The sequence below is a fragment of the Bufo bufo genome, chromosome 2, assembly GCF_905171765.1.
Source record: "Bufo bufo chromosome 2, aBufBuf1.1, whole genome shotgun sequence".
Classification (NCBI taxonomy): Eukaryota; Metazoa; Chordata; class Amphibia; order Anura; family Bufonidae; genus Bufo; species Bufo bufo.
The window spans coordinates 529,051,209-529,067,973 of NC_053390.1; the positions used below are offsets into that span (position 1 = coordinate 529,051,209).

General features: G+C 43.4%; 1 protein-coding gene across 1 annotated transcript in view; it reads left to right on the plus strand.

Moving 5' to 3' along the window:
- Positions 1-14,913, plus strand: part of PPEF2 (protein phosphatase with EF-hand domain 2) — a 110,432-nt gene extending 95,519 nt beyond the window's left edge. Inside the window, exons 15-19 of the mRNA XM_040420455.1 lie at positions 1,156-1,298; positions 1,381-1,487; positions 1,586-1,749; positions 12,283-12,370; positions 14,428-14,913. Coding sequence (XP_040276389.1) covers positions 1,156-1,298; positions 1,381-1,487; positions 1,586-1,749; positions 12,283-12,370; positions 14,428-14,630 — 705 coding nt within the window. The 3' untranslated portion in view covers positions 14,631-14,913. The remainder of the gene's footprint in view (positions 1-1,155; positions 1,299-1,380; positions 1,488-1,585; positions 1,750-12,282; positions 12,371-14,427) is intronic.
- The last annotated feature ends 1,852 nt before the right edge of the window (positions 14,914-16,765 follow it).

The following is a 16,765-nucleotide window of genomic DNA, read 5'->3' on the forward strand; positions in this document are numbered from 1 at the left end:
CTAACTTCTGTACTATAGTAACATTGAGGGATCAACTATTGGCAGGGTGATGTAGTATGCTGTCCCCATCAGGAATATGTAGATGCTAAAGATGCTATCCCCATCAGAAAAATGTCACACAGTCAATTTAGCAAAACTAACTTTACTTTCAATCAGGCACATACAGAGAAGTTCAGCACCTTGCAAGTAACCATGAACAGTCCAGTACTCGTCAGGAATGCTGCATGGCTCCTAGGCAGTTTCGAACTAGGACATTATAAATAAATCTTATCCAATTAATATAGGGCTAAAACCCATATAGTTTATTACTTCCCATAAAAATTGCCATTCTACTCATTCAAAAGCTTTTGTTGCATCCAAGGAGAGAATTACCTTTCTCCCCCGATTATCAGGTTCCACCCCCATCAATGCGAAAAATCTATGTATATTAACCAATATATGTGGTAGTCTTTCCAGATATGCATTGATCTTCTACAATTTCATTAATCACTCTTGCCAGTTCTAATGCTAGACCTTTTGCTACAATTTTCACAAATACATTTAGTAAAGATATTGGTCTATAGGAGTAAGGGTTTGACTCATCTTTACTGTTTATAAATTAAAATAATGTCTGCACCATGCATCGATTCTGGCAAGGAATCCTTTTTCCACACCCTTACAAAAGTGTATAACAATTCCTGTGCAGTTGTTCTTGACATTCTTGATATACTTTAACAGATATACAATCGGGTCCCAGAGATTTATTTTTCCTCATGATGCTTATGGCTACTTTTATTTCATCTAGTGACAGTGGAGCCTCCAAAGACACTTTTGCTTCTTCTGATAGACATATTACATCTGTAGCTTCCAGATATTCTTCTACATCTTCTGTTTCTCCCATAAACTCAGATATGTAAATCTTCAAAAAAAAAACTCCTATAGTGGAATTTATTCCTGTCTGTTCAGCCTTGAACCATCTGCTTTCCTGACCACAGCTATATAACTCACAATTTACCACTTGAGCTATTAATCTACCAGGTTTATACCCTTCCATAAACCACCTACTCTTACATACTACTGATGCACTATAAACTTTTTGAAAAAGACTTTTTTTTTGGAAAGATGAAAAAATGATGTAATAAATAGGTAATAAAACTGTCTTTTTTGTGTTTATAGGTGCTGACAATATTTTCAGCTTCAAATTATTATGAAGTGGGAAGTAATAAAGGGGCATATGTAAAGTTGGGTCCAGATCTGGTTCCTCATTTTGTGCAGTACCAAGCTAACAAAACTACAAACACCCTAACCTTGAGGCAAAGGTACTGTTCTGTGCACAAGTAGAGGTTCATCATTGGCACCATATGGTCCAGGTTGCTTAGTACGTGTTACTTTGTGTTTCAGAGTGAGTACAGTGGAAGCATCTGCACTGAGGGCCTTAAGGGAAAAGCTGTTTGCTCATAAGTCAGATCTCATCTATGAATTCAAAAGATATGACACAAATAAGTCTGGTGAGTCAAATATTACTTGACCTGCACAGTAGAAATTTGCACCTGAAATGCAGAAGTTTAGCCCATAGTATATTAAAACATTTGGCATACCTATGCAGGAAATATCACATTAAATGACTGGGCAACTGCACTGGAGTCTGTCCTGAATCTAGGCCTGCCCTGGAGAATGCTCAGGCCACAACTTGTCCGAAATGCTACAGATGGACTGTTGAGATACAGAGAGTGGTTTGATGAGCTTGCTGTGTGCCAACCAATCAAAGAGGTAAAACCTGCTTTAATCCACTTCTATTGGATAGATATTGTGCTGTGTAATACATCTTTTATGACCAAAACAATGTAACATCTTTTAATACTAATGGTCAGACTGTAAATCAATGGTAGAGTGGAAAATCATTATAAATGTATAGTACAAAGCACATGGAGCAGGCTGGAGGCTGACATATTATAAACTCAATCATAGGTGTCCCTTCTTTGTCACTGTTGTCCTGTTCTAAAATGACACAACACTTATGAACACTATTTCAGAGCTGATATGCACCATTCAGCCATAACATTAAAGCATCTCTATCAGCCTAATATACTGTCCTATGTAAGGGCAGCATATTACTTTTACAGATCTGTACACGTTGAAGCCAAATTGATGGCTGATGTGTTGAATGCAGGAAAAATTAGACTTTGGCAAGGGCCAAATTGTTATGGCTAAACGACTGGGTCAGAGCTTCTCCAAAATGGCAGTTCTTGTGGGGTTCTTTAGTATGCATTGGTTTGTACCTACAGTAAGTGGTCCAAGTGAGGACAGTTGTAACGTGCCGCCCCCCAGGGCCGATTGTGTCCCTGGTGTGGTGCAGCCCTAACAGTCTCTGTGTGTGTCACGGTTCTCCTAGTTGGATACCGTCGCTCCCCATGGCTTGGCTATGAAGCAATAAAGGGGATGAGTAATGGTGGAGGTGAAGAATAAATTGGGTCCAGACTTTTATAAAGTTCAACAGCTTTACTTGAATCAACTTGTGTCCAGACAATATTCAGGCTTTCTCTTGGTTCCAGAAGCCTTTGGCATAAACTGACAGGCAAACTTGAGTACTCTGCTTTCTCTTTCTGCTGTGCTAAACGCGACTATAGTCTGGTATCTGGACTTTAGGGCTGTTCTGGGATCTCTGGAATGGGGTGCCTTTGGCTGTTGACCCCCTTGCAATATTCTGCCTGTAAATCTGTGATGAGTCATGGCGCTCTATGAGCTGCTTCCCTCTGGAGAGACTCCTGCTGCAGGAGGGGGAACTTTCCCCTCACTGCTGCATCTTGGAAAGTCTTTTCAGCTCCACTGTCTAGACTAGACTAGACTAGACTAGAGTAAACTAGAACTGCAACCCCTCCCTTTGGAAGGAAACAGGACTGGCCCGCTTCTGCCCAAAAGGGGGAGAATGGAATGGTAAGTTCCATTCTATCTGAGGATCTCTCTCTCTCTCGCTGCGAGATACACACCACCATTTGCTGGACAACCAGAAACATTACATGAACATAACAGTTTCAGAGCAATATTATAAATGCACAGTGACAAAGGACCTGGAATATATACACAGATGGCATTGTGGTTAGCAATTGAAGACTGTGGCAGGGTGTCGGAATGGTAATACCACTCTGGGTCCACAGTCCATGAACCAGAGACAGAGAAGTCATGGGCACCAAAGACTAATGTATAGTTCAAATTTACTCACCAAAATTTATTTTTTCCTTAAGTCCCGAAGCAGCACAAATTTAAAGTGCTGCTCAGGGTCGATATGAAAAGCATAAATTGCTGAAAAAATGAATACTGGCTATAATTGAAAGTGTCAGTGCATCATGGCTTCTTGCGTTTGAGGCTGTAGAGCCAGAGACCAGTCAGAGTGCCCATGCAGACACCTGTCCACTGCTGAAAACACCTACAATTTGCATACGAGCATTAGGACTGGACCATGGAGCAGAGGAAGAAAGTGGCATTGTGTGGTGAATCATATTTTCTTTCACATCATGTGCGTGTGTTGCTTACCTGGGTAAGAAATGACAGCAGGATGCACTGTGGAAAGACGATAAGCCCATGGAGGCAGTGTGATGCTCTGGGCAATGTTCCGCTGGGTTGTGACATTCATGTGAATATTACTTTTACATGTACAGGTACTACCTACCTTGTGGCACTCAAAGTGTATCCCCTCATGGCAAAAGTATTGCCTAATGGCAGTGGCTTCTTTTAGCAGAATAATGTCATCAGACACACTGCAGACATTTTTCAGGAATGGTTGAGGAACATGACAAAGAGTTGAAGGTATTGACTTAGCCGGCAAATCCCTCAGTTGTCAAGCATCTATGGGATGTGCTGAAAAACAAGTCCAATCCATCGAGAAGTCATCTCACAACTGCAGTACTCCAGGATAGGGCACTTGCAAAAATGTTTCTTGTTATTTAAATGTCATTTAATGTTCTACTGTATTTTATTACCTGTAGAGTTGTGTATAGATTAGTCAGGGTTAACAATCCTGACTTTGCCCTTGTAAGAGGCTAGGAGTTGGACCTAGGTGCACCCCTAGTTTAGTGTGAGCCTACAGTTAGCTGAAGCTGGTTACTGGCTCTAGCACCATTCGCCAGCCACAGCACCTCCATCTCCTGCTTTGCACCCATACCAAACGTATAACACCAAGGGCAACCTAACTGCCATCAGGTAGGAGCCCCAAAATCAGGGTGTGCCCTCTACGGCGCGTCAGTGAGAGTACTCCCTGTATGATTTATTTTTAACTACTGCAGCCAGAGCAACTATCACTCCCATCTTCGGCTCTGCTCCCCCCAAGCTTACAGGACTTAAAATATTTGCTGCTAATGTCTTAGTGCCATATAACACAGGACAACTTCAGAAGTCTTATGGAGTCCATGATTCATTGGGACATAGTTGTTTTGGCAGCCCAAAGGGTACCTACATGTTATTAGGAAGGTGGTTTTAATGTTACGGCTGATTGTTGTGTAGCCTTAGGGCTCATGGACATTTATTTGTGTACAGAGCTGTACAATGTACATAAAACCTTGAGTAACTTTGCAAATAATTCCATAAAAATGAGTGTTGATCGAGCATCAAAGTGCTCGTGTGCTCGAGTAGAACACTTTGCAATGCTCGGGTGTTCTACTGAGCACCCGAGCACAATGGAAGTCAATGGGAGAACCCCAGGCACCCCCTGCTCTGAAGAGGGAAGGGTGTCGGGACTCTAGTTCGGCTTAGGAGTCCCTGCTCTGACTCCATATATATGGAGTCAGAGCAGGGACTCCATATATGGAGTCAGTGTTTGGGGACACCCCAGTGTATTTAAATCTAATTTCTGAAAAGGTTCTGCCAGGATTTGAACTCCCAATGTTGTACATTATAGGCAAGGACCTTATCCACTCAGCTATAAAGCTAAATGCTAAACTGTGTCAGGAAAAACCTCATAGTAGTTCCAGATGTAGTGATTATTCCTATTCAGCAGAAGACTTATTTTATATTTTTGTGCAGGTTAACATGTAGCTCTATCCTTGCCTCTAATGTACAAGGTTGGGAGTTCGAATCCTGGCAGAAACATTTATATACACTGCCTGTCCAAAAAAAAAAAGTCGCCACCAAAAAAAAGCCTTTAGCTTTGATTACGGCACGCATTCGCTGTGGCATTGTTTCGATAAGCTTCTGCAATGTCACAAGATTTATTTCCATCCAGTGTTGCATTAATTTTTCACCAAGATCTTGCACTGATGATGGTAGAGTCTGACTGCTGCGCAAAGCCTTCTCCAGCACATCCCAAAGATTCTCAATGGGGTTAAGTTCTGGACTCTGTGGTGGCCAATCCATGTGTGAAAATGATGTCTCATGCCCCCAGAACCACTCTTTCACAATTTGAGCCTGATGAATCCTGGCATTGTCATCTTGGAATATGCCCGTGCCATCAGGGAAGAAAAAATGCATTGATAGAATAACCTGGTCATTCAGTATGTTCAGGTAGTCAGCTGACCTCATTCTTGGAGCACATACTGTTGCTGAACCTAGACCTAACCAACTGCGGCAACCCCAGATCATAGCACTGCCCCCACAGGCTTGTACAGTAGGCACTAGGCATGATGGGTGCATCACTTCATCTGCCTCTCTTCTTAGGCCGAATGCACATGGCTGTGTTCCTCGGCCGAGAGCAGTCCGTGGTATGCCGGGCTGGATTCCTGTTCAGAGCAGGAGCGCACAGCGTCATTGGTTGCTATGACGCCATGCGCTTCATGCCGCCGCTGCTGTACAGTAATACACTCGTATAGATCATACGAGTGTATTACTGTATTGCAGCGGCGGCATGAAGCGCACGGCGTCATAGCAACTAATGACGCCGTGCGCTCCTGCTCTGACCATGAATCCAGCCCGGCATACCACGGACCGCTCTCGGCCGCAGAACACGGCCATGTGCATTCGGCCATGTGCATTCGGCCTTACCCTCATGCGCCCATCACTCTGGAACAGGGTAAATCTGGACTCATCAGACCAACACGACCTTCTTCCATTGCTCCAGAGTCCAATCTTTATGCTCCCTAGCAAATTGAAGCCTTTTTTTTTGTTTGCCTCACTGATTAGTGATTTTCTTACGGCTACACAGCTGTTCAGTCCCAATCCCTTGAGTTCCCTTCACATTGTGCATGTGGAAATGCTCTTACTTTCACTATTAAACATAGCCCTGAGTTCTACTGTTGTTTTTCTTCAATTTGATTTCACCAAACATTTAAGTGATCGCAGATCACGATCATTCAGGAATTTTCTCCCGCCACATTTCTTCCTCAAATACGATGGGTTCCCACTATCCTTCCAGTTTTTAATAATGCGTTGGACAGTTCTTAACCCAATTTTCCTAGTTTCTGCATTCTCGTTAGATGTTTTCTCTGCTTGATGCATGCCAATGATTTGACCCTTCTCAAACAGACTAACATCTTTTCCACGACCACGAGATGTGTCTTTCGACATGGTTGTTTAAGAAATGAGAAGCAACTCATTTCACCAGTTGGGGTTAAATAACTTATTGCCAGCTGATAGGTAATCTCCCATGCAGTAATTATCCAATAGGAGGCTCATAACTATTTGCTTAGTTAAATCCAGGTGGCGACATTTTTTTGGACAGGCAGTGTATATACGTTTTTAGCCATAATATATTTACATATATTATTATATGTAAAATCTAGAGAAAACTGGGCACTCTCAGGATGCTGGAACCATCTTGTAATTTAATAGATATATAAATATATAATTAAAATGAATAAATATATAATGAACAACAAGTACAATAAATATTGGCCCAAAATATATGTTAGCTAAAAGTGCAGAATAATATAGCAGCAATCAATCAAATGGTGACATATAAATACCAATATTAGAATAGTTGAATGAATAACCCCTTGACCCCTAAAATAACTTCAAATATAATCCAGTCCATATATCAATATGACTGCTAGTATGACTATAGCAATACTGTGGCTGCGTCGAGATGATGCGATCCCAATATAATGCAAAAGTTGTAGGGTGATCGCACTCACTTGTTGCTGACTCGAAGTATTGTGGTAATTAATGTCTTATTGTAATTTTACTGGTCTTATGTTCCACAACAAAATAGTGCTGGAAATGGTATCCACTTGAAGCGGTATCCTGCTCTATTGGAGTAGCAGCGGCGTCCCGCTGAACTCCTCTACTGTCAGTTTAAATGTTATCGATATATGCCGGCATAAACTTGAAGTGATCCTACCATATGCCTCGATTCCACCCCAATGTCGCTCTGGACGGAGGTCCGGTATTGATGTGGACCGATGTCCTACAGGCGATGTCCGCCTTATCTCCCACGTTGGCAGTGTTGTTTGACACGTGTGGCCCTTCCTTATGGTGTCGGGTCACACGCTGTAACTTTCCACTCTTCACGCAGCGGACGGTCCTGCAGTGGGGATTTGGCACAGGATTTTCGTATGGCTTCTTAGACGATCACAAGTATTGGGTCCTCTCTCACCAGACGCGTTTCGGGGTATCTATAAAAATCGCCGCCTGAGTGGCGAATAGATGTACAGGTGAATACACTTCGGTGCAAGTCTGCACAATAAGATGTTACTCACTTCACAGGGGGGTAAACCAATACCCCCCAGCCAGGTTCGCCTCTAGATGGTGGAAGATGAAGGCAGCCACAGTCAGGAAGCTTCTGTTCAAATTTCTTTTATTAGTGTTTAAAAAGCTGGCTCAACGCATTTCGGGACGATGTCCCTTCATCAGGAGTAGTATTACTGGCAGTGTGCATGGTCGGGCTATTTGAGCCCAATTGAACATCTCTGGAAAGACTTGAAAATAGTCCACCACTGCTCCCCATCTGACCTGACAGAACTTGAGAAGATCTGCAGGAAAGAATGGCAGAAAATCCCCAAATTTAAGTGTGCAAACGTTGTGGCATCATATCCAAGAAGACTGGAGACTGTATTGCTGTCAAAGGTCTTTCCACTAAGTACAGTGATCCCTCAAGATACGATGGCCTCAGGATACAATATTTTTAACATACAATGGTCATTTCTGACCCATCGTAAGTTGAAATCAGACTCAACATACAATGTCTCCGAGGCAGACCCAACCAATCAAGGCCACTTCTCTGTTAAAATAGTTGTATTTGTTGCTAGTTAGCAGCTATTCCTGGCTGTTTTATGTAAGGACTTGTTTTATCTCTCTTAGTCATCTGCCTTTTTTTAAATGTTAATTTTCTCTTATCTTGGATGACATTTTAGGGCTTTGGAACCAATTACTCAACTTACAATGGTTTCAACATACAATGGTCGTCCTGGAACCAATTAATATTGTAACTTGAGGGACCACTGTACTGAGTAATGGGTCTGAATACTTATGTCAAAAGTTTTCAATAAATTAGCAAAAATTTCAAACATTCTGTTTTCACTTTGTTATTATGTGGTATTGAGTACAGATTGATTTTCACTTGTGCACAAACAAAACATGAAAAAAGTGAAAGGGTCTGAAGACTTTCCAAATGCACTGTATGGTCACACAGACATTTCACACTGATTTCAGAAATGAGTGTCAAATCTACATCCAAAATACCAAAGGATCCTTCGGTGGGCCCAGTCTCTGAAGCCATAGTGGGCCCCAAATGTCCAGGAGAAACAAATCCATTTGGAGTTGCCTTTGGAACCACTTGCCACTAGGGCAGGGATCAGCGACCTCCGGCACTCCAGCTGTTCTGAAACTACAACTTCCAGAATCCTCCTTTCACATCTATGCGAGTTACAAGAACAGGCGAATAGGTGTGCATGCAGGGAGTTGTAGTTTCACAGCAGATGGAGTGCCAAAGGTTGCTGATCCCTGCACTAGGGTCTATTTCTTTGATTCAAAACCTGTTATACTTTATTGATGATATAGTGGTTGTGCAATGAGAATAGTGTCCTCTGGTGGGCCCAGGGAACCCCAGTCCGACGCTGTATATGTGCCAGTGGGACATATGCAATGGGAATATGCGTTGCTTTTCATATGACCTGGATTTGACGTCAGCATCAGGAAGTGACATATCACTTCTTGATGCAGGTTCCGCATGAAAACATTGGCGGGTTAGCCACACACGAAGTACCTCTATTTAATGGATGTATAGATGTAAATTCACAGCAGAAATCCAATGGTCAACCTCAAATTTGTGATGTGGATTCCAAAGCAAATATACGGCAGATTTTTCAAATGCATATTTTGGTTGTGTGAACATATCCTAAAAATCCAGGTGCTTTAAAACTTCTCCATCGTATTGTAGATTGAGGATTGAGGTGGTCAGACATTCCATGGAACATTCACAATTCAAAACCCAGCAGCTATCAGAATATTGTACAGTGTCTGATGGAAAGAAACCACTTCTCAATATTGAAATCTAGAGCCAACGTTCTGTTAAAGGGGTTGTCTCACTTCAGTAAGTGGCATTTTTCATTTCGAGAAAGTTAATACAAGATACTTGCTATTGTATTATGGTTGTCTGTAAAGGGGGAATATTAATCACCAATATTTATGCAAATATCGATAATTAACATTCATAAATGGGAGGAGCCATCTAGTGATAACTCCGCCCATTTATGCCTTTATATAATAACACAATACCTTCGCTATGCTTTACACTGATCACTATGCTAGCTGCATGCGCCTTACTAACTAACTATCGCCAATAACTACACGTTACACAGATAGTTACAAGTAACAGTATTTATTACTAACAATACACTACGCACGCAATACTAACAATACAGCACTAAATATACAGAACTCAACTACACTACACATTCCCATATTCCACCCACAAACTAACTACACAGTTCACACATACAAGTAATATTAACAATCCCACCCGTCTGTACTCACTGTCCCTACGGGGTTAACGGTGGCACTGCAAGGGAGTGCAGGCCACAGACACTATAGATTCAGCACTGCAAGGGTTACTTGCAAGTGAGTGCTGAGGTTTTCCAGGGGATGCAGGGGTTAACCAGGGGATGCCGGGGAAGGCAGGGGTTAACCAGGGGAATGCAGGCATGGGCAGGCAAGGGACCAGGGGTAATAGGGTCCCAGTGGTAACCAGGGGATCCAGGGGTACAGATCAGGGGATCAGGGGTGACCAGGGGTAACCAGGGGAGAGATCAGGGGATCAGGGGTCTAGGGAAAGGACACAATGGCAGGCAAGGGACCAGGGGTGAACAGTAGGGGTTAATCAGGGGAACTGGGTATGAGGGGTGTGAAGGGTTACCAGGGGTGATAAGGGTAACCAGGCAAGGGACCAGGGGTACCAAGGGGTGTAATAGGGTTGAGATAGGGACCAGGGGTGTATCAATATAGGTAGGGTTGCACAGTGGGGTATGGAAGGGTTAGGGATACCAGGGGTGTTGGTGGGATAGGGGTTAATCAGGGGGTCAGGGAATAAGGGGGTGATACTTATGTCGTCCAGGGGGGTCCCGATCCTCACTGCGGAGCGCAGCCTTGAGCGCCGATCGCGCTCTCCAAGATGAAGGGGAGCGGCAGGGGGGGGGGTCCCGCACCGCTTCGTCCGGAGTGCAGGACGCACTCCTCTTCAATGGTGGGGGGCCCAGAACCTAACTTCCTTGGGCCGGAGGAAGGGGCCGCGTCCTAAGCGCCGATGCGCTTCTCAAGGTGGGGGGGCCCTCTCCTGTCTACCAGAGTGCCGGGGCCGCCGGATATTTATCCCCCGGCGGCCCGCACTCCCGCGCCACCAGGGGGCGCGCGCGCGCACTCACTACACAGTGCAGGACACGTGGGCCGGCGCGGTGAGATGACGTCACCGCGCCTGCCCGCGCATCCCTGCACGCGCGCCGCAGGGCCGCGTGCACTTGCTGACAGGCGGGAGATCCTTTGATCTCCCGACTGTAGCTCCCAGCATTCCGGACATCGCAATGGTAATTGCGATGCCAGAATGCACATAATAGAGTGAGCGGAGGTATCTCCTCTCTCTCTATTATGCTTAATTATCTCCAGCAGGACTGCAGATAATTAGAACAAAAGGATTCAAATTCTATTGAATTTGAATCCTTTTGAGGTCACCAGAATGACCGGACCTTGTCCGGTCATCCTGGCGCCTTCACCCAGATTACATCAATGTAAATGCTTGGGGCACATTTACATTGATGCATCTGTGTCCATGTAAGGGGGGGGGGGGGGGGATTTATATGGTATGGGGATATGACAAGGGGACATAATATGAATATACATGTGTATCGATGCTTGGGGCACATCCATACACATGTATACATTAATCATACTTCTAAGGGGGATTATATAAGGGGCCACATATTATCAGGGGCACATCACAAGCTCCTACATTATCAGGGGCACATCACAAGCCCCTACATTATCAGGGGCACAAGCCCCTACATTGGGGGCACAAGCCCCTACATTATCAGGGGGGAACAAGCCCCTACATTATCAGGGGACACATCACAAGCCCCTACATTATCAGGGGCACAAGCCCCTACATTGGGGGCACATATTTCCCACAGGGGCCAGCATGAGCCCCTGGGGATCACCATGGGCAGACGTGCGCAGATGCTGGGCACATCTGCGCACATCGTCCCATGCTGCTATGTCTAATATATGCACATATATACCATACATGCCCGCACGTGTTTGCAGGCATGCATGGATATATATGCATATGTCTCAACCGTTCCTCAACATTGTCCATATTGCTTCCTTTGCTGACTGGATTCATTTTTCCATCACACTGCTTGTTTCCATGGTTACAGACCACCCTGCAATCCATCAGTGGTGGTCGTGCTTGCACAATATAGGAAAAAGCACTAGCCTATGTGAGCTCCCATGGTCCAGGCCATCAGAGAGGCTGGTGCTTTTTCCTATAGTGTGCATGCACAGCCACCACTGATGGATTGCAGGGTGGTCTGTAACCATGGAAACAAGCAGTGCATAATGTGATGGAAAAGTGAACCCAGCCAGCAAAGGAAGCAATATGGATAATCACAATACATTAGTAAGTGCCTTGTATTAACTTTCTCTACATGATAAATGCCACTTGCTGAAGTGAGACAACCCCTTTAATTGTATATGTGAACTATAAAACTGCACCTGAGGATAGACTTCACCACTTGCTGTAGGTATGCTGCAGTAATTCTCCATTTTGTTCTTTTATCCTTCAAAGTACCATTGACCAATGAGTTTTTACGTACCTGTAAGTATATCCTAATACATTCGTCAGCCTTTCCTGGAATACCTTTGGTTTCAAATATCATTTTTTATCATTGGCAGAATTTACATTCAAGTCTTCTGGAAGCTCTCTATAGAAATAGATCAGACTTGGAAACAATATTTCGAATTATTGATAGTGATAGCTCAGGTGAGTATGACTTATAATTGTCATTGACCATTATGCATTGTGTTCATATTTCTATTTGTGTAATAGCTCAATGGAAAATCTAAATAAAGCTGGGTGTCATGATGCCCCTTTTCAGTCCAGCTCAGTATAATCTAAATGTGTGTCTTTTATAAAGAAAAATGATGGCATGCTCCATATATATTGGTTCTAGATGAGAATATCTGCTTACACACTGAATCCAGTGGAGCATGTACTGCAGTGCATGATGTCTGCATGGCTCTGTACTAGACGGCCATGACTGTCCGTGCACAGGGTTCTGACATGAGCATTAAGGGGGGTTCACTGGTTATTTCATCTAATTAGTCCATGGCACTAACCTACGGAGGGAACATTCCTCCCACACTCCCCCGATGCTGCCATCTCGCTCACGCTGTGGGCTCTTCCGTCTTGGACCCAACTTCGATGCAGTTTTCCAGGATTCAAAGGGCTTCTGTCAGCCCACTAAACCGTTTTTTTTTTTTTTGCTTAATAATAACCCCTACACTGCGATTTATCCATACATAAGTAAAATAAGAATTTTGGTTCAGTAGAATTTGCTAAAACCCTATTTTTATAATATGTAAATTACCTTGCTACCAGCAAGTAGGGCGGCTACTTGCTGGTAGCAGCCGCATCCTCCGATGGTAATGACGCCCCCTCTGCTTGTTGATTGACAGGGCCAGCGGATGGGATCTTTCTCCGCTGGCCCTGCCTGTTTTCATTTAATATCTGGCGCCTGCGCCGCGGCCGTACCTATCTTCAATCGGCGCAGGCGCACTGAGAGGCGGCCACTCACTCGGCCGCTTCATCCTCAATGCGCCTGCGCCGGGTGTAGATGTGACGTCATCGGCGCAGGCGCATTGAGGATGAAGCGGCCGAGTGAGTGGCCGCCTCTCAGTGCGCCTGCGCCGATTGAAGATAGGTACGGCCGCGGCGCAGGCGCCAGATATTAAATGAAAACAGGCAGGGCCAGCGGAGAAAGATCCCGTCCGCTGGCCCTGTCAATCAACAAGCAGAGGGGGCGTCATTACCATCGGAGGATGCGGCTGCTACCAGCAAGTAGCCGCCCTACTTGCTGGTAGCAAGGTAATTTACATATTATAAAACTAGGGTTTTAGCAAATTCTACTGAACCAAAATTCTTATTTTACTTATGTATGGATAAATCGCAGTGTAGGGGTTATTATTAAGCAAAAAAAAAAAAAACGGTTTAGTGGGCTGACAGAAGCCCTTTAAAGGACACGGTGTGTTTTAGCCTTGAGGACACAGCCCCTTTTTCAAATCTGATGTGTCACTTTATGTGGTAATAACTTTGGAACACTTCTAATACGTCAATGGAAGATCATGCCGCAGACAAATAACTGACTATAAAGGGAACGCCCTTCCTTTGCAAACCATTTAGTTGCCGCTGTAGTTATTGACTGCGGCAACTAATGGGTTAAACTCTGACGCCACCTGATACACCAGGAGCCCAGCTGTCATTCAGAGCCAGGCTTCTGTGGAGATTGTGTGAGTACAACTTCTCTGCCAGCCCAATTATCATGTGTACGACATATTGTGCTAACTCAATGGCTTCTAGGCTGTAAGTGTACAGCATAATTCACCAATGGGTTACCTGGCACCTCACCAACAGTTAGATGAGGCTACAGTGGCGTCTTCCTAGGCCTGTGACATCATGTCCTTCTGTTATATATGGCTTTTGTGCAATGCAGTCCCATTCAAGTGAGTGCGATTGAGCTGCAATACAAAGCACAGCCACTATACAACGTACGGCACTGTACTTGGTATTTAGGGTGTCTCAAAAGTAAGGAAACCCAAATACAATGAAAACAGCGTATGAGGATCCAATTTTAGATGCAAGCTATGGAGGAAGTGGTACCATGTTAGGCAATGTCACCAACATGGCTGCCATCTTGGATTCAATTTCAGATTTTCAAATGGGAAGGTAGGTGTGTGTGACACACCCAACAGAGTTTTTCACCAGAAAAGTAATTATTCAGGTAAATTTGCATTAGAAGTTTAATATGATTTCTATTTCAGGACTAATTTCATTTGAGGAATTCAAACACACATGGAAGCTGCTAAGTTCTCACCTCAATATAGAGGTCAGTGATGAAGCTATCTGTAACCTGGCTAAGAGCATGGACTTCAATAAGGATGGTAATATAGACATCAATGAGTTCCTGGAAGCTTTCCGTTTGGCTGACAGACCACATATTGAGGACAGAGAATCCGATTTTTGATGGATACCAGACATACTGGAGAGACAAATACCTGCTGAGCGGTGACAAGTACAACAGATAATTCCCTACTCATTTATACTATTGAGACTGTGACAATTTTATGAGGCATCCCTCTTGTGTTAGGTTCTTAACTTTGGATATGAGAAGAGAGCCTCACAGTATTATGCCATTTTAGAAATATGTAAATGCATGTGTTTCTACCTGTTTATCAAGGGCGGACCGGAAACTTAAAGTGGCCCTGTTTTGTAGTTGGGTCCAAATAGATGGAAGGCAGGGCCAGCAATACCATATTGTGGCACATTATACCACCCCAACAGAGCCAAATACCTCAGTCCATCACAAAATACTGCCAGCAGAACAAAATACATCCCCAAAAACTTCCACTGGCTGGCCATGAGGTGGCCCCCTGGGAAATTTCTCTGCAAGGTCTATGGCCAATCCACCCCTGCTGTTTATAACTGTACTGCTCATAGAATTGGGTAACGTTAATATACGCTATAGTTAATGAGTGCAAAACAGGGTTTCAGTGCACAGTATGTCTATTAGTACTGCAAGAGCACCTGTCTCCTCTTCTGACGTGTTATTCCTCTGTTATTCCTCCTAGACATTCATAAATAGATTGCCAACTAGGTGTTAATACAGAAGGGTCTCCCGAATGGAATCTCTCTTCTGTTAGAGCTAAAGACAGCCTTCGACACAGCTTTAAACTCTAGGAAGCCACAGGCCACCATAAGAGTCTATACACACAGTGCCAATGAGACATAGTTCTTGCCATGCGGGTGAGAACAACATGGTAAAAATGCATGTGGTTTTACTAGAAATTGTTGCAGTTTGAGTGCTAATGAGTGCTAGCAGCATTACCATGGCACCTCAACCACACTGACAGACCCCGAAATTCAAACAATATTCGATAAACTTGGTGAATCTTTAACATTTCAGTCTTCAGATGTTACTCCACTTTCTATGCCACTCCTTTACTGGATAAGATTGTGACAAGTTTTGTGACTTTTAAAAATATATCAGTTGATAAATCTGGCTTAAATCAACTTGACAGGCTAACCACAACCATTTTTCCACCTTTTCAAAATTGGAGTGAGTGATGTAAAAATAAAAAATATTCCTGCAAATGAGCACAGAATGTCACAAAGCCCTATTTTGTTACATTTTTGAAGACAGAATTCTGGAGTGCAAGGCTTGATAAATTCTCCACCATATATTTTGTGGATTTAAAGAAATTGACCTATTGTTTAAAATGCGTTTTCATGTTAGGGATTTTTTTTATAGAATTTTTGTATTAATTCTCCATGTCACTATCTAGGTTTTAAAAAAAAAAAAAATAGAGATATATATATATATATATATATATATATATATATCTCTCTCTCTCCTGCGGTTTCACATTGGCCATTAGGCCTAAAATAAGTCAAGACTTCCAGTCCTTTGAGAGCAGCTACATGGGCCAAAGACACAATAGAGAGGCGCTGACCCACTGACTTCCATTGTAAATTTTTCAAGGCATGTTCTGTGACCTGTACAGAGGTCAGCAGGGAGATGAAAACACAGGCTTCACCATTCACAATAGGTGATATTACCTCTGTATAGACAAGCTGTGATATCTGTCATTGTAATTCTGCCTGTGATAATATGATGGCTATTGAAAAGTTACTTCTACAAGTCCCAACATACTAGGCTTAATGGCCAGTGCAAAAACTCGAGGATTTTTATTTTTTTAATATACTAACATTAAAATAAATGATTTAAATAGGTAATTTTCTAATAAGACACCTGAAAAAGTTTAAAGAGCACCTTTCACCTGAAAATGAAAGTTAAACTAAAGATATAGCCTTACTTACATGCCCCCGGTCTTGCTTATTCAGTCATTCATTTTTCAATCAGTGCCCCCGTTTGTCTGCGCTGCCCCCTGGAATATTTGCCGCCTTGTATGCTAATGAGCCATTCAGCTCAACTGGGCAGGCCTTCAAAAGTTTTCCCGGGCGTGTCATTCTTCTCCCTGGCATAGAGCGCATCCAATCAGCGCGCTCTGCTCTTAGCCAGGGATACTCCCCCCCCCCCCTATTTTTGACAAAAAATTTTTTTAACTTTATTTGGGGAAAATTACGTTTTTGTTTATTTTT